The sequence below is a fragment of the Epinephelus moara genome, chromosome 4 (assembly GCF_006386435.1).
Source record: "Epinephelus moara isolate mb chromosome 4, YSFRI_EMoa_1.0, whole genome shotgun sequence".
Lineage (NCBI taxonomy): Eukaryota > Metazoa > Chordata > Actinopteri > Perciformes > Serranidae > Epinephelus > Epinephelus moara.
In genome coordinates this window covers 23,639,840-23,658,967 of record NC_065509.1, presented here as the reverse complement: position 1 = coordinate 23,658,967, position 19,128 = coordinate 23,639,840, and the positions used below count along the sequence as shown (strand labels likewise).

At 41.7% G+C, this 19,128-nt stretch overlaps 1 protein-coding gene across 1 annotated transcript; it reads right to left on the bottom strand.

Moving 5' to 3' along the window:
* Positions 1 to 1,792: 1,792 nt before the first annotated feature.
* Positions 1,793 to 18,797, bottom strand: LOC126389152 (E3 ubiquitin-protein ligase RNF38-like). Its single transcript, XM_050042660.1, has 12 exons — positions 17,376 to 18,797; positions 12,289 to 12,341; positions 11,938 to 12,119; positions 9,393 to 9,822; positions 7,861 to 8,001; positions 7,552 to 7,740; positions 6,461 to 6,622; positions 6,271 to 6,374; positions 5,535 to 5,616; positions 5,318 to 5,439; positions 4,320 to 4,419; positions 1,793 to 2,799 (listed from the first exon to the last, which is right to left on the bottom strand). The coding sequence occupies exons 1-12, from the start codon at positions 17,659 to 17,661 to the stop codon at positions 2,737 to 2,739; spliced, it is 1,914 nt and encodes a 637-aa protein (XP_049898617.1). The 5' UTR covers positions 17,662 to 18,797; the 3' UTR covers positions 1,793 to 2,736.
* Positions 18,798 to 19,128: the final 331 nt, after the last annotated feature.

The window sequence follows — 19,128 nt, the reverse complement described above, 5'->3', positions numbered from 1 at the left end:
GTGACCTACATGGTGAACCAGTGTGCATGCCTCATGCAGCACTGAGGAAAGTCCAACATGAACTGAAACGTTTTCACTTTTTGCGCTCAACACACTTTGTTTTTCACTGTCTGCACAGCTGCATCATTCTATAGATGCTAAAATCCTATCCAAATATTTTTTAACTTTTACAGTTGACTTTGTTCTTGAGGGGGGCATCTTTCCCCTGCACTTTTATTCCAAAACACTTCCTCTAAGCATCCTTGTTGCTCACTACAGAATAAGGGTGGAAGGAAGATAGGAGGGAGGAAATGGGGAAGTGACAGACAGATGAATAAAGGAATGGGAGGGAAGGAAAACTGAATTTTATTCTTTAAAACCTTTCATGTTGTGAAAAGTTTTTCTTCAAGCATAATGTCGGCTCCATTTTTACATTTGCAAATAAATAAACTTCATAATTCTCACATTTCTGACTGCTTGCTTTTTTATTAACAGCATTTACTTGTACTTTACGTTCAAAATAATATCATAAAATTACTTTTGATACTTAAGAACAGCAAATATAAGTTACTTTAAGACTTTTTCTTCAGTAATATTCTGACAGGTGACTTTAACTTCTACCAAAGTCATGGTACTTACGTGTGGCTTTCAGGTATGTCATCCATCATCACTGTTGGTTTATCCTAGTTTACCTGCTCATTTTTGTTATATTTTGAGTCAGGAATAATCCCACTATATTGTTTAGGACTGCTTTAGACTTATGGCTCATTATTACGACTCCTGTAATTATGTAACTTCTAGGAGGGGTGTTCAGTGCCAGGGTCTTGCATCACCCTGTTGGGGTTTATTTCACCATAATGACGTGTTTGCTGAAACTGATCCCGCTCATTACGCAGCTACATACTAAACAAATCAATAATATGACACAAAATAATAATTTGAATGATTTTATTCATCTAAAAATTATTCTATTGCTTCTGCTAAGTGTCTATAATCAGCACTGCATCTGTAGCAACGGCCTGTTATTCATAGCAGCGGTCTGCTATTCAGAGAGGTCAGACAATCGGAATCAAGTTTTCAACAAAGCTGTGTAATAAAAGACTTAATGTGACAGTGCACCACCACAGGTGTAGATAGAAACCTCAACAGAGTGATGTTGGGGCTGCTTTCTATCTTGCAATTTTGATTCATAAAAATTCTCTGCCTTTGTCGATCCAAAGAAAAAGCTCACTTAATACCCACGGTGACAATGATACACATCAAGGATTCAGCACAGGGCTGGGCGCTATGGAGAAAATTAAATATCATGATATTTTTTAGCGAATACCTCATTATTGATATTAATTCATTATCGATTATAAGTACTTTTACTAAATGTTTACACAAGGAGATTTCTGATAAATAATCATCAGTAATGCGGACATGATGACTGAGTGGGTAACAGCAAATAACAGAGCAGCTCTAACAGTCTGATAAGTCCATGTTTTCATTTCTTGTAAATGACTAATGTCATTGCTCACAGTCCTCTTACAAATCAACTAAACTAAACTACAAGGACCACAGCTGGGGCAGATGTGGAATGATGGTCCTCTAGAAGAGCACTAACACCACCTAGTGGCAGTTTAAAGTCACTGCACCTCCAGACCAAAATCTGAAAAGATGGAGCCACCTGAGGCAGCACTCGGTGTCATTTTTAATATTTAACACAGATAAATCCAGCACAACCAAACCTGTCTCATTTCACTCCCTCTTAACTTGCTGTTTAAAATAAAAAGAATAAATATATACAAAACGCTAAGTTTAAAAATTTCATATCAAGCCTTTTATTTGGTATACAGATATTCATAGATTTATACAGTATATATAGATATATGTATATATGTAACACATGTGCCACTGCAAAGTCACAGACAAACTTATTCTTACTAAGAAAAGAAAGGAAAAAGAAAAATATATAATGTGCTTAATTTCAAAGTAGTGCCGTGAAGCGCTCGTAATGAAAGATGATCAGAACCGGAATGATGAGGTAACTGCCAGGCAGGAAAACAATCACTTATAATGGTTGAGTATCAATAATAATAATAATAATAATAATAATAATAATCTACTGAAACAAATGGATCAAATAGGCAACCGAGAAATATAGTGGCAGCATGGACCCTTAGTGTCAAACTAGAGAAAAAGGATTAAAGTCTATAACATACACACACACAGAGTATGCATACAGACAGACAGTGCATAAACGTACAAACAGGAAGTAAAGTCAGTCACTCGTGAGAGCAAAAACTCTCCCATGTCGTTACTCTTGTCTGGTACACAACAGAAACTCAGGCATGCTCCAGGACACCTAAAAAAATCTCTCTCACGCGCACACACATACTGAAAACACACAGTCATGTACCACAGCCCGGCATTACGGGGCTGACCAAACAACGCTTGGTGCATGTACGTGCACACACACACACACCACAGCAGAATAGTGGTCAGGCAGAGTGTAAGTTACTAAAAGATAACGGACAGTAAAATAACTTGAGTTAATCTGGTGAAAATCAGATCGAATGGAAGGGAGAGGGGATAAAGATTGAAAAGGACAAACAAGCAGAAAGTGCTGCACAAAAACACTAGAGGTGGTGTGTGTGTGCATGTGTGTGTGAGTGTGTGTGTGTGTAAGCACGTACACGTGTATCAATATATCAGAAGCAGGTAGTGCTGAACGTGTTTGACAGACAATTAGGAGCGTCTGGCTCCCTCATGTGGTCACTCTGAGTCTCTCTGGACCTCTGAGGCGTCGGCCCGACAAATGGGACACGTCCTGTTGGCCTGAGGACAGAGAGACGAAACAAACATGATCCAGTTAGGTTTTTATAGGCAGTTCATATCTTGAGTCCCGTTATTGATCACACAGAAAGCTCGATCCGAAAACTGCACATTTGGGCACTTACTAAAATCACCACTACACTACCCCATTTTCTTTATTTGTTTTGTATTGATTTGTAATCCCTATAACCCAATTCACACCGAGGCCTCGAGCGATGCTGCCCTGACTCAAAATCACAAGACAGTGTTATGATGATTAACACGAGACGTTGGTGTTTGAGAGGCTTTTTATAGCGTTTTCAGTGGGAAATCAAGTGTTGAGGTATGTGTGCAGCTTCTTCAGATGTGCCTGTCCTGGGCTTGAGTGTGGTTTACAGACTTAACTGACTCCTCTGAACTGAATTTAGGAACATGTAGACACAAGTCTGATGTTTGTTTCTGTTGTCTAACAGATAGGGCTGTCGCAGTGAAGGAATTTCCCCTGCGGTGATTAAGGGTGGCTCAGTGTGATTAGGGTGCCACCCCCAGTTTTTGTTGCTTTTGTAAATTATTTCTCCTGATTTTAATGCTGAATAATTAATCTTCATTGTCAGGCTATTATTAGGTTTATTGTGCTTTTTAAATAACAAAGATGACACTTTTAAAACAAATTAAATGCCTGTTCACTGTTAAAAGCCAAACACAGGAGAGCAATGAGGTGCAATATCGAGCGCAGCATTTTTTTACGCCGAGAAGCTTTGGTTGCGTCTTGTTGATACAGAATATTCGCGGAAGTAAAAATGTCGGCATGAAGGAAAACATATTATTATAATATAATAATTATAATATTTATATTTTCCGTGGTCGGCACAAGGTATAGCACATGCTCTGGATGTAGGGAAGGCTGAAACACAGAGTGAGGACAGACCAGCCTGTCTGTATGGGTTCAGTAATAATTTTTCCTCCACTGTTGTTGAGCGATGTGACAGTTGGTCTTTGTGGTATCTATCCCAACCCTCCTCCACTGTGATTGGACGGCTGTGCAAAATGTGACAGCGAGGAGCAGCTGCAGCCGAAGTTGAATATTATTCAACTCTCTGCGACCAAAGTACACTGGCAAATGTGCAACGATTGGCGCAGACTACACGCTCATCACGCTGCTTGCATTTGTAGCAGTGTTATATATAATATGTGGCGCTCCCACACACACAAAAAAAACATGAACAATGTTGTGGGATTTTAATATTGCCTTTAAAGCGACAGCCCTACTAACAGATCTCTGGAAGAGTGAGATTCTCACTGCACTTCTATAATAAAGATTAATGTGCACTTGGGCTGAGAGTGTGTTTGTCTTGTTTTCTCTCTATAAATTACCAACTGAGTTACGTCAGTTATCAGCAAGCTATTACGTGACACTTTTGCTCAGAGACTTGAATCTACTACCAAACAATGTGTGATTAGCCTCAGATGAACTCAGAGGTTATGTATGTGTGTGTATCATGGACACAGTGTGAGTGAGCGGGCTCCACGGGGTGGGTACTTACCCTCAGCCACTTGTCAACACACTTCCCGTGGAACTCATGGCTGCAGGGCAGGACTCGCAGCAGCTGGCGGGACTCAAAATCACTCATACACACCACACACCTGCAACACAAAACATGTATTAGCATGTTTAACTGTGGCAATGCACGAGAGCTGTTGTTTGACACACTTCTTATGTGACACGCAGGGTATCGGGCAGATTTAGGTTAACTGGTTAATGGGTTAAGACTGCAAGACTGTAATTTCCACTGTCACCTTCTTCTTGTCACAGTGGATATTTGTCCTCTTACTAATATTCACAGACCAACTGCAGGATAATCTTAAATTGCTTTTGGATGTTTATCTTTAGAAATATGTGTTGCATTCATGTGGTGCTAGAATAATCTGAAAAATTGGTTCCCCACATATACGCAGAAACATGGCAGACGGAAGTAAATGTTTGGCTGATTGTGAGGAACTTTATTAATTCACATACCGCATACCCATTTTTGGTCACATGTAATTGATGATATGGTAATAAGTTGTAAGAATGGGAACTGTACTGGTGCAAAACTGTCATCAATGTGTGCTCTTGACAATAAAATACAACACACCTTTGCTGCATCGATGTTGTTTCTATATTGTGACTTACAAGCTCATGAACACACCGAAGTAGGAAGAACGACACCCATCTCGGAAAACGGAACCATCGGAGGAGCACGTGAATGCAGCATTAGCACATTTTCTCACAAAGCCCAATCCCAACAGGCAGAGATGACATTTAGCCCCCCCCCCCAATATGCTTTGAAGTAGATTTGAACTTTCTGTAGCTTGCAAAACCACAAATGTGCTAAACAACTGCATAAACTCTAACTATTCAACATTTAGCCTCTGTCTGTAAAATAGTAAATCCACAAAAATCCATAGTTTTGCTGATCCTGAGGAGGCAACACAAAACATCATGAATAATTCACCCTCTCAACAAGTGATAACCTGCTGTTTGCGAAAGGACAGCACTCACAGTGTTTGCTCAGACTGATGGTTATTTGGATTGAACCGATAGGATGGAAGCTGTTCGATGTCTCCCTTGGTCAGTCCTCGGAGTTTGGCCTCTCCCAGACGCTCGGCGAGGTTCAGGAGGGCCTGTGAGGGAGAAAAACACAACAGCAACGACAGGAGAATCAGTGTCTGTATCCAGCAAACATTCAGACAAAACGAAAAAGCAAATGAAGACAGACCTCGTAATTTTCCACTTCTCCATCGTCGACATCTAGCTCCAGACTGATCGCAGGACCGGTGGGCTGGACTGGCAGCATTGAACTAGAGGAGGGTGGGACAAAGACATTTAAAATTCAATTCATCAAAGAAGAAAATTAAAGGCCCCAAATTCAAATTATTAATCTAGTAGTTAAATCTGTGTATTCAATATCTTAAAAATTATTTGAAATTAAAGAATTTTTTTTTTAAATGATTTCTATCTTGAAGGTGCACAACATGTTTACCCTTTTACCCTTTATTTAACAAATCATCACTTTCATGCAACAAATCACTCATTAATCTTTGTATTCCAGATTTAAATACTGTGTAACTTAGTAAAACCTCCCAATTTTTTTCTATCTTTGAGGAGAGTTTTAATATCCGTGTCCATGTAAAAGTTTCATTATTATTATTATTAAATTATGTGAACGGAATAATGGCCTTCTCCGTGTATAACTAATCAAAAAGGCAGGTAACGGCATGGTCAAATTTCCTCTACAATTACGAGTTTACATTACGACTTGTGGACTTTGTTTTCTGTTCTAGCTTGAGTAACATTAATCACCCTACATAGGAATACACCCTGCACCTGGCTGTATATCTAAAAAAAATTATCAGGTCATCTACTGTGTATGTGGCCAAAAATAATAGTAAATGCAACATAACCTATTTCTTTTTAACTGTCTTATCTCTAAGTTACTGTACTGATCTACTTACAGGAAGTAAGGCAGGAGGCTGGGGTGGTAAGGCGAAGGTGGCAGTGGCTGTTGTGAGCGGTACCGTCGCCCCGGGAGACGCCGAGGAATAAAGTTTGGATAGGACTAAGAGGAGATTAACAAAACATACATTAATAAATCATTCACAGGGATTCTTCATTAAACTGTTGTTAATTATTCTCATTGCTCACCACTCCGAAGAACTCCTGTGGCAGGGGGTCATGGGAGAGGAAGTGAAGCTGTGTGGAGTGTGGTGTGAGGGCAGGGTGGGTGGCGGGAGGATAGTGGAGCCCAGCACCCAAGGACAGGTGTTCTCCGAGCAGCTCCACGTCGTTCTCTATCCTCTGTAAGGGCTGGGAGGGTGGAGAAGATACACACGGTTACAGCCGGAGATTATTTCATGTGATCGCAGCAACACGAGCAATTTAAAAAAAAACATTTTAACACTTAATAACAAATATACTTGACGAAAAAAGGTGAGGTAAATCAAACCCTTTCAAATCCTGAAAATGAGTCGGTGCTTAGGACATGTTATATAAAATATTAAACTGTACAAATATATTTAACCGTTGTTAGTATAAACTGTTGTTGCTGAAGTTGTGTACTTCATTTATATTTTTTTCTATTAAAATATGTCGTTAAAAATAAATCTGTATTTCATAAGGATCTGCTTTAACCTTTGTTAACTCTGACACACTGATAATTTGAGACCAACACATTTCTTCTTTAACTGCAATACCACCATTTATGTAGCTTTCATTGTTGCTGTTGTTCATTCACATAACTGTAAATGTGATGCTTGCTGTGCAGGCACACATCTGAAAAACACCTTTTCTGCACATCCTATTTTTTATTTTTTTACTGAACACTACGCTGTTCCTAGCGCTTGCAAACACTAACTGCACAAGTTGCTTCGACTCAAATGCATAAAATATGCATCATCCATTTTGCTTTAACATTGTAAAACACCTTTACTGCTGCATTTTTTATACAGCACGGAAAACATTTAAAGCTTCCCTGAAAGATGCTGACTGTCACACTGGCTCCTCAAGTGAAAACTTGTTTTTTGAGGTTGTTTTTGTAAATATCAAAAAGGGGGAAAAACATTTTTAAGAGATGCACAGAAAGTTAGACATCATCATCGAATAAACAGGAAATGAGTTCCCTCCGTTTATCACCTAGACATTTCAGACTTTAACTTCATATTTTGTTATGTTCACAAAAGCTGCATCTGATACCAAATCAAATGTTGAAACAAGCATCACATATAATTTCTGCTCACCGAGCGGGCCTGCTGTGTCGGATAAGGTCCAAACTGTCCAGGCTGAGGCAGGTGAGGTGGGTGGTGAGAAAGGTGTGTCGGGGGATGGGGGAGGTGAGGAGGTGGAAGCAGGAAGGTCGGGTCACTGGACAGCAGGGACGGGAACGGGTAGGGCATGGGTAAGTGCTGCACAGAACAAGTCTGCAGGACCTGGCAGAGAGACAAAAAGGAAAACCGCAATATTTAATTTAGCGAGGGGTGCTGCAGAAAGTATCTTCAAAACATCACATAAACAAAACTCATGTACTGTGTGGGATCAAACACACTCACAGGAGGAGGGACGCTGCAGACAGGATAGTGCTGTCCACTGAATACTACTGAGCACGCTGGGATCTGCTGAGGGGCGGAGCGAGGTGGCAGGCCAGGTGGCGCTCCCGGAGGAGACACAGGATACGATACTGGAGCTGAACCCTAAATATGAAGATCAAAGGGTAGAGGTCAGCTCTAAGAACACAGTGTGTTATTTAAAGCTGAGCAGCTGGAGTTGCAAGACCGAGTCCTCATTGTCTGAGGAGCAAATAAGGTGAAACCTCACAACTTAAAGCATCTGTGCTGCTGACACCACAGAATTATCTCCGATGTTGAGCACAAGCCAAGCAGGGTTTCCCAGGCGTATGCTGAGATGATAAATTTCAAATTTCCATGATTAACGGACCTCTTTGGATTTGTAATTTGATTTAATGTAATTTAAAAGGGTGTTTGACAGTTACAGTGGTGTTTTGAAGAACAGAGCCCAAGTAACTGGCACTAAACTCACTCTTTCACCTGCAAATTAGTCCTGTGACCTCACAGTTTATCTCCAGGTAGAAACTGCTCCCATCAGATCCAATTAGTAGTGAATTTCTAGAGATAAATTTAAGATATACTCTGCAGGATTTTTGTAAAAATCAATGTATAGACTCATACAGAAGTAATCCCTCTCAATCATCACTTATGGCCCACTCTCAGTGTGTCTTTTCTGTGTTTGAGATGTTTATTGGCGTGACCTCCACAGCACTCAGGTGAGGTCAGGGCTTTATGAAAAGGCGGTCACCAGGTAGCAGACTGTAAGCAGCAGGCATCCAAGAGATGTAGTGCCGGAAAAATGCAAATATAGTGCGGTAAAACTGTGGTTGGCTTTTACTTTCACTTTTGCTGGCAAGCGTTTACAAATAGTTATGTGACGATCCTGCATAGTATACCTTTAAATATACATACAATTATGACACTACCAACTGGTGACAGCCATAAACAATCTGTTAAATGTTGGACAAGAGGTTTTATAATAAAAATAATTCCTGCTCGTATTTGGCTCTCTGAAAAGATCAATGAAACACCACTATTTCTCGAGGGCAAAGTTTCCATTTGCCAATAAACTCTTCTCCACCCCGGCCAATTAAAGAAACTTATTTCACTGAATCATCCGCCATGGCAAACAGGCACGTCACCAGATTTGCTAATCGACAGTTCCACATTGACCAGCTGACTCTTTCACCTACACGGTAATGATTAATTTCCTTGATAAATTAGAGGAAATTCAGTTATTGCTTTTTAAGATCACACAGATTACAGTAATAAATTAAAATAACATTAGTCATACACTCTGAAGTCGATATCTTCAACTGCGAAATAAGATAATATCCTGTCTGAAAGTGTTGTTTTTTTATGTCTGTCTTGTTCTCATGCAAAATGTGAAGGACACGAGGACAAAACCATCGTTGAGAAACACGCTGTCAGTCATAAACCGTACGTCACGTTTTCTCATGTCAGAGGTCTACTGGGATAATTTCAGTCCTTCAGGCCACATCATCTCATCAAGTTACCTGCTCATGGAGGTCCAGCACCACACTGCTCTGCTGGGATGGGTGAGGGTGTGGGTGCTGTGGATGGGCCGCAGGGTGCAGCAGCCTGGGAGACAGGTTCGGTGACTGGTGCAGGGGCCTCGGGGAGGGATTTGGGGGATGGTGACCTTGGCGCTCTTCGAGCCCGGGCCCCAGCCCTCTGGGAGGTTGCTGGCTGTAGGGTGAGTAGCCCTGAGGCGGAGCTGGGTGACGGTAGTTCTCGTCCTGGTGGCCTGGCGACGGGCCGTGGTGGGAGTGCAGGTGGTGGTGGTGGTGATGGTGGGCGTTGGGGTGGTGATGGTGGTGGTGGTGGTTGTTGTTGTTGCTGTTGTAGTGGTGGTGGTTGTTGTGGGCATGGTGGTGGTGGCGGGTCAGGCGGTCTCTCCGGCCACGCTGTCGTCTCATTGGAGGGCTGAGGTGGAAGAAAGAGGGGAAAACTTAGAAGATGCTAAAGGAGCTATGTCGTCATTTGCATCATCATAAATACAGTTTTTACCACCTGCCAAATGACCTGTGCATGTTCAAATATTATCAATCTCTTAATAAACTACCATTGTTTTTGCTCATTGGAGCACATCTACTTGCCACATGCAAATTTTACCAGCATTTGGCGAGTGGATGGTGCTGAGTACTTGTGCCGTCAACTACTGCAAGCAACTTATTAGTGTACTCTACCAATTAAGCCTTGCACGCCAATAACATTGTCGGACTCATGATGGACAGTCTAAAACAATATCAAACAAAATCAGTATCAATGCAGCAAAACCAAAGACAGTCTTCTTCCTTGTCAAAACCAGCTGCCTACATTACCCACAATGCAACTTCACCAGAAGTGTTTCGGTTGGAGATTCTTATGTCTTATGCCAGTAGCGGCTAATGTAGCCTCAAGCCGTTAGCCTCAAGCAGAGATGTGGAGTGGGCTCTTTCTGACTCAGCATCAACACATTACTTTCATTTTCAAACCTGTAGTCTTTGCCTCGTCAGGCTCCAACATAAGAATCAGGATTAGAAATACTTTTTGATCCCCGAGGGGAAATTGTGATTGGTCATAGTTGCTCCGATGTAAAGAATAGAGAATTATAAGTAGTAAGAATAAAAGTATGAAATAGAAGTATGTAAATATAAAGCAATAAAATAACATAAAAAAAATAAAATAACAATAAAAAATAAATGTAACAAAACAAAACAAAACAAAATAAAATAAAATAAAATAAAATAAAATAAAATAAATAAAATGTGCATTATGCTAGTCTTTAACACTAGTACTTAAGTACTTAAAAATAATAAAAATAAAATATATTTCATCACTGTGCTGAGGCTGTAAGTGTGAAATGTAACTACAATATATATGTCAATAGAATACAACAAGAACAGAATAAACGTAAAAAATATGTACAGTTATGTGCATGATAAAGTACTGAAAAATATTGCACAGTTATCGTCAGCCTTCAACTTAGAAGTAGTGAATTTTAGAGCTTAGATCGGGCCCAAAAAATCCAGACCGACCCGGCCCGAGCCCGTGCACGTTATGTCCGGGACCGGCCCGGCCCGTCCAATTAACTGTAATTATGGGCCCGAGCCCGATTTAAACCCGACATTTTTCAATAAGTTGGCTGTTATAATTAAGAGTATTAAACCACAGTTCTTGTTATTTGAATGACAGANCACCCCGCATCTCATTCAATCCCAAACATGCCATTAACTCACAGAACATTGACATTATAACAGAACATTTACTGCAGGGTCGCTACAATACATAGCCTTTAACATTATCAAATCATAGCTTTAAAAAAAAAAAAGTCATATCTGACCGGGCCCGGCCTGGGCCCGTCAGAGGGAGGGGGGCTCCCGGCCCGACCCGGCTTGGGCCCTCGGGCTGGGCTCGGACTCGGGCAGAGAATCTAAGCTCTAGTGAATTTACAGCTCACAGCAACCAGTACCACACAGTCTCTGGCTTTTGTTTGATATCTAGTGTCGGCAAAAAATGATTTGTGCTTTTCTGATCAGTCATTAGCGTAGTTAGCTTGTTTTCTACATTACGTGAATGTCACTGTTGCACTCAACCTTCTGCTGAACCCCGTTAAAACTCAAACTCTATGAAAAACAAGGAACGAACAGTTAAATATTTGTATGAACCACCAAATCTGATTCAACTGACATAATTCTGAGTTGGATGCAGTCCTAAAAATGACTTAATAAAGCAATTATTTAAACAGTTGCGTAATAATTGTGTTTCACTCATGCATCATTGGCAGTCAATAAAAAACATGATCAATAATCTGATAGATCTGATTAATTCTTATGGTAATCTACCATGTAAAAAAAAAAAAAAGTTTTTTGGTTGTAGTTTCTGAAATCCTTGTTTTAGTTTGTTTCATATGACTTGTAACTGAACATTTTTTAAGTTCGGTCAGACAGAAAAAGCTGTTTCAACATGTACCTTTAGGATCATGTTATTATTTTTGACATCTGAATACTAATGGAAATAATGTTAATATGTATTTGTGTCACACATACACACACTTACCTGCGTCGGTTGCGAACAGGCGTGTGGCATCTCTCTGGCATGTAGTGGGGGTGTGGTCTGCGACTGGGAGGCAGCTCCCAGGGGCGAATGGGAGAGGAAGGAGTCGAGGGAGGGGCAGAATTTAGATCCAACATGGTCTGCTGGGAAAGACGCTGCCTTTTCGGGCTTGGGCTGTCTTCCATCTGCACAGTGGCAAAGGGAGGAGGGGGAACCACAGGGGTGGTTGGTCAGGAGAAAAACAGTAACAGGAAAAAAGAGAGCAGACAAAAGGGGAAAATGAACAAGGAAACATTGACATACAAATCCTATTCAAAGCAGAGGCAACAGGCGGTGCTCATGTTTCATACTTACTTTATCCCGATCCTCGTTGCACACATTATCTGGATGAAAATGTAGCACTCCTCCTGCAGGCCACAGAGGGGGGAAAAACAGAATCAGATAAGACAGGGCTGAGAAAAACATCAACATCACAAGACACATGGACATACGCTTGATAAACCAACAGAAGTACAACAACACAAGCAACACACAGGCAGCTGGTTGCCTTTGATTTGATTTTCCATTCTAAGACCCCGCTGGATCGTCATGAAGCCTGCCTGGTTTGCTTGAACACTTCTACAGACTTAACACTACAAAATCCAACAGTGATAACAAAAAAGTGCATCCAACATCTTGCTTCACAAACATAGTTACAGTCCTCTGTCCTCAGCGAGGGTCTGCCTTCAAAACAGGCTTTTGAATTTCCTGCTTTAAACCAGCAGACGTGAGAGGAAGCCATCTCTGGAAGATGTCACACTGGACTCATCGTCTCTGGTTCTCACAGACAAATCATTCCCTCTGATCTACCATGAAAAGACAGAGCAGACTTACAGAGACAGACGCAGACATCCACTTATCAAACGTGTGCAACACACCAGAGCCTCTCACTGGCTTTGCACAAGTAACACTGACAACGTTTATAGGCACACTATTATTCCACCATTATCCTCCTGAATATGTCAGTATTTTGAATTTGATATGAAGTGATGTGAATAGCCTATTTGTCCTTTTCCGAATGTAGCATTTTCCGATAAAGACATGCAGGATATGCTGATGTTATTCAGGTTTTAGTAGCATTCATTATTATTAATAAGAGCAGCCTAAAATGTCTGCAAACTGGGGAGCCACCGAGTTCTGGGAGCTCCTTACCCTCTGAGCAGAGGGCAAGATCAGCCGCCATGTAACAGGGAATGTAAATGATTGTTATTGCCATGTTAAGCCATTGTTATTGTTTAGAAAGCTCTGCCTAAATGTATGTTATAGGTCAGTGGTTCCCAACTAGTCCAGCTTTCTCTTTGGCCATTAGTTTAAGGTCCACACAGTCGCTGTCCGTTAGTCACTCACTCTACAGCAGGAAACGGCACTTCAAAATAAAAGCTTGGTGTCAGAAATTCACTGTACTTAAAAATAAAGCGTGTTTTCTTACAAACTTGACATGTTTGCAAGTCATTTGCAGCCCATTTCAGAATGGACCTGTGACCTACTTCTGGACCCCGGCCCACCACCTGGGATCTACGGTCATAGGTCACACTGGAGGCTGATGCCGTTGTGTTACACGAAACACCCATCACACCTCTTTGCTTTGTAGCGGCCCTATAGTGCGATCTCTGTGTAAAAAGGGCTACTATCAAATGGTGAAATTATTAATTGATTATCAGTTGAAAGAAAACTAATTAAGTAATTTATGAGGCAATTTTTTTGTTTATCAAGTGGGATTTGCTGATTTTTTCCTGTTTTCTATCTTTATTAATTCAATACCATTCGGTTTTGGAGTGTCATTCGGACAAAACAAGCTATTTGACAACATCAGTTTGGGGTTTAGGAAAATGTTACAGATATCTTTCACAGTTTTCTGACATTTTGTTAATCAAATAATAATTAAAGAATACATCAAAAGATTAAACAATGAAAACAACTGTTGCAGCCCTATCCCAACTGGAGTGGCACGGTAGAATCGACCCTGTTATCAGAAAGCCTGATTCAAAGTCTGTGTTTTGGTGTGCATCTGCCTGTCCCTGAGCAAGGCAGCGAACCATTATTAGCTCTGCAAAAACAGCTCAGTGCTGTGTTTCTTCCTTTTTTTTTATTTTTATGTCCTTGTGGTGTACAAGCGATAAAAATCTCTCTCCAAAGATCAACAGACCATCACGAAAAAGACTCCCTAATGATATGAATGAGATTATTATGTGCAAAAAAAAAAAAAAGAAATACTAAAAGAAAAAAAATCACGTCGCTGAATAAAGCGGTAATACCATAAACATAATCTCGAAAGAACACAATGCTCTTCCAGCTGTTTATCTGACAGTCCACATGTGCAATCTGGATGCAGCATGTGCACACAGACATTTCAGCAGCTTAAGAAGGATGTCCTTGAACTCAGCTGACAAGAGTTTCCTCTAAGCAGTTCCCCCAAAAACCTTTAATCACCAAAAAGAGGGGGGAAAAAACTCTCCTCCCCTCATCTCTCCCTGTATGCCTCCCTCATGCAAACAGCCCCTTCTGTCTCCCCAGAAACAACAGATCTGAAAGCAAAGCCCCCCACCCCCACACCTCTTTCTTGTCTTTGCGACGCCACTCCAGAGCCATGTGAAGTCTGCCGATAGTGACAGCTCAAAGACGCCCTGCTAGTGGCTGCGGAGAACAGAGGGACAGTCGGTTGACTGACTAGCTGACTGTGGGGCCAACACGCTGGCTTACATCTTTATCTACCATGCCTTTTTTCTTCAGACCTCATAGGGTCCTGGGCCGCAGCCGCCCATGTATTTTGAGGAGAACTAGGTCTGTTAATGCTGATTCACCCCGGGGGGCAGAGGAGAGGGGATGGTGAGCCAGACTGGACGGGTTCTGTTGGCAAGCAGACACGACCTTGTTTCCTCTGAGCGTGGCTGCTGGGGAAGACTGACACCATTTATTTTACGACAGGCTATCAAGTCGGGCAGGCAGGACAGTGAACTTCACTGTCATCAAGTAGCAATTTGCTCATGTTCTTTAATAAAGACTTGAACTACTATTTGGAGGAGATGAGCCAAAGTAGAGGGCAGCAACTAACAACTATTTTCTTTATCAAATAATCTGCCAATCATTTTCTCAACTTATCGTTTTGTCAATTAAATGCCATAAAACAGTAAAAAAAAAAAGCCCTGTATAACTTCCCAGAGCCAAAGGTGACGTGTTCAAATGGTCAACTAGTCCAAAAATCCAAAGCTATTCCGTTTATTATCATGCATGGCAAAGAAAGGCATCAAATTTTCACTTTTAAGAAGCATGAAACCAGGAAATATGTGGCTTTTTTTGCTTTAGAAAATACTAAAATGATTATTTGATGATCAAATAGTTGCCAATTAATATTCTGTTGATAAACTAGTCGATTAATCGCAGCTCGAAATCTATTTTACCCAAATAATCTGCAAAGATCTCAGGTGATAACAGTATTAATGAGGATCTGCTAAAACTGGTTGCTATTAGGTTGCGATGTTGGCAGGTTGTGGGATGCAACACTACCTATTAAAGCTACAGTGGGTGATAATAACATGCTTGACACTGGGGGAGAGAAAAAAGGAGGAGAAAGGAAAGCAGAGGTAAGACAGAGGGACACATTTTAACACCCCCAAATCCTACCCTGACACATTCTGCATAAAGCGATGCCAAGAGGTGTAATACAGTGACATGAGCAAAAACAAACAAGCACAAACAGGAAATCTGTATTGCACTTGAACATACACACTCTTATTTTTGAGCGTGCACACAGACCATTTCAGAAGAGGCATGTGCAGCTGTTGGGAAGGAGGAGGCAGATCACACAGCTGGGAGATACACTGTTTAAGTCATTCACACAAACCCCTCTGTAGTCTCTCAATTTGGAAAGCATGTGTTTTTGTGTGTATCCCCTCTGTGTGGGTTATTTTGGGTGTTTGGCAACAGCGTTGCTATTACGACAGAGACCCATTAAAAAGCCTGCTTTCATTCATTCACAGCACTTTTTTTGCCTTTGAGGGAATCCAATCTGGTATTACAGAAGGTTTCTACAGTCACTTTTCCTGTGGTCAGCAATGGAAACCTGCTGAACACCAAATAGACTGATGTCAATGTTGAGAAAAAAAAAGGAGGCCGGGGTGCAGTCTCACTTTGAATATCCTCTCTGGCAGTTTCATTCGGTTTTTGCTTTTTTTCATAGAGGTTTTGGAGCTTTCATTGTCTTCTCAGCCAGTACGGGCTCAGTAAGGAACTGTTGCTACTGTGGGCATTAAAAGCCTATTTACTGGACAATGCAAATAAATTTAACTTCACACGTGAATGTGCAAACACAACTCTATTGTTCATTTCTCTGTTTCTTTGTGTTTGGACAGTGCTTTGAAACTACACCTTTACTCTACCATGAGCCACTAGATAAGAGATCTGCTTGACTATTTTGGGAAAATGTGGAGCTTTCTACAGGCTTAAATGTAAGTTAAATAGCACTGAGGCTTATGGATGAAAGGGCTGACGGCAAACTACAAGAAAGGCTGTATTATCAGCCTGCATCACAGCAGTGAGCAATCTAAAACAAAAAGATAAAATCACTATTATGAGATTTAATTTCAAATAAATTCAAGGCTGCAAAATGCTCGTTTAATCAGACTCCTCTCAAACATATTGTAGGTCTTCAAGACTTAAGAAGAGTATGCAAGATGTGTGCAAATGCATCAGTCTCTGATCTGATTATAAGTGAAAACACACTGCTCTCTATCCACTGATATCAGAATTTGAAGCCACAAGATTCCCACTGATTAACCAGGTTTGTTTTATACATTTTAGTTAAGTTTATTAGTTCATTGCTTAATGATTACCTACAGCATTTCTTTCCCCACGTCTTGACTACATGCACAGCAGTAACATAATATGACCTGCAGGCCTGGACTAACCAAAGGAAAATTCTGCAGTGCTAAATTCCTACTGAGGGCCAATGAAATGTGCACTGTGAACCAGGCAATGACATGCATTGCATTGCATTTTTTTAGCTGACACTTCTATCCAAAGCTACTTACAATAAGAGCATTCAACCATGTGGATACAACCCCAAAATTCTAGAGGACCGTGCAAGTACATCAGCTTCAATATGCATAACTGGTTTAAGTGCTACATGCAAGACAAAGTTCAGGGACAAGGTTTGCCCTATTTACTTGAGTAAATGCTATTCAAACCTCTGAAGCAGAGCTCCCACTACAACACCTTGCATGACATGTAGCTGGCCTTTAAGCAACAGCTTGCAGTGAAAGCTCCAAACCTTTTAGTTAAATGTCTCAAAGCCTGTTAAGCTGCTAGTGGTCTGCCTGCATCCCTCAGGGGGTGTATCCTGTGTGAGTGTGTGTAATGATGCATCTAGCCGGGCTGCAGGCCCTGTTTACTGAAGCCTTGCTTACCGGCCCCGGGGTGTCTGTGAGCTCCGTGCGATGAGTGGCGCTGCGCCCCCGCGGACAGGTAGCTCCCCTGGGTGTGCTGCTGCTGACTCTCCGGATAGCTGCGACCACCGTGGTGCGGCGCCCAGACGGGGTTGCTCTGCTGCGGGTAGCTCACCCCTCCTCCGCTGGCGTTCATCATGCTCCCGTTGCCGACCGCGTTACCACTGCCATTGCTCCCGACGTTACCGCTCATGCCGAAATGATAGAAACCAGACCGAGACCGCGACCGAGTCCTCGGGGGGTCCATGGCTGGGGAGGGCGGTGGTGGATGGACGTGATGAAGGTAGGCTGGAGAGATGGACGTTCAGAAACGGGCAGGAGCCTCCCTCTTCAGACCGCTTCTCCGCGTCTCTCTATCCACCTAGTTACCTCTGACGACGACCGGCTACCGCGAGTGTTTTCTGAGGCATTTAAAGCTGTTGTTTAATATAATGAGATGGGATACCTGAAAGCAGCGGGTTCAGGGAAGCACAGTCCTCATATGTCGCACAAGCACCATCTGCACAGTCTCCATCCACTGTCCCCCTGTCTATCTGAGCGGGTCAACTTCACAGAGACACCTTAATTATTTCACCACGTATGAACGTGCACAAGTATCTAAAAATATATTGTACCTATATCAGCGTGTGGTATAACAAAGCAGTATCCAAAATACAATTGTCTCTAAGTTAGTTATCTGTGGTTTTGGTCGTTACCAGAACAACAGCTGAGCAAGTCTCGGGTTCTCTATTGTCTTTTCACAGTGGAGCACTGTCGGGCTGTCCACAGTAAAATAAAGTATTTTTAAGGCATTAGTCGCACGCAACTGGGTCCTACAGGAGTGAGCTAAATGCTGATGCATATATTAACATGCAGCTGAAGTTAATATCCTTCGCTCTCTGCCTCCAAAAGCTTGTCGAGTTAAATACTTAAATCCCTCAACACAAGCAAGATGGCTAGCTGTCGAGCGTTAGCAAACTAAAGGAAACCAGCTGCCCTGATAGCTGGCTGTGAAACAAAGTTATTAGCATAGATTTGTGGATAAATTGCAACTAAATTACAACGGGTAGCCTGCTGTGAGCAGTAAAGTTACACCCCTTTGCGTTGGCTAACTATACCCGCTCGTTCATTAGCATAATTTCGATTTTTCAGCTAGCCCAAGGCTAACAGGAAGCGGGGTCTAGAGGGGAAAACAAGTCCAACAGTGCCGACATTACAAGCTAGCTAACGTCGCACCGCGTCGATGTTTAGCTAGTCGCGAAACAGTGCTAATAACGGATTACCTTAAACCGCATGAGAAAAAAAATTGCCACCTTATCCGTCAAGTAGCGAGGACAGTATTTGTCCAATTTAAATCCCCTCTCGCATTCGCTATCGAGTGTTTTCTCTGGTCAGCGGGGAGTGTAGTGGAGATCAATCAATGGGAGTTTCACATCTCTGCCAAGACATCCCCAATCGATCACAGAGAAACACTTCGCTCGTCATATACCTAATCCGCGACGTGCTTTAAAGTAAATAACGCAAAATCACAAGCGAGGAAACATTTACATTCGTGCAACACTGATAAAAGCAAGATTTATTTAATTAGCGGCGATGAAGGTCGATTTTAAGTAGCAGCTTGTTATCGGAGTCGATTGCTTCAGTCTGGAAAACCCCGGGCAGCTGCTCAGTTCATTAATAATTCAGCAGCTTCATACCAGAAATACTATAAGACAACGCTTTGAAAGGTACTGGC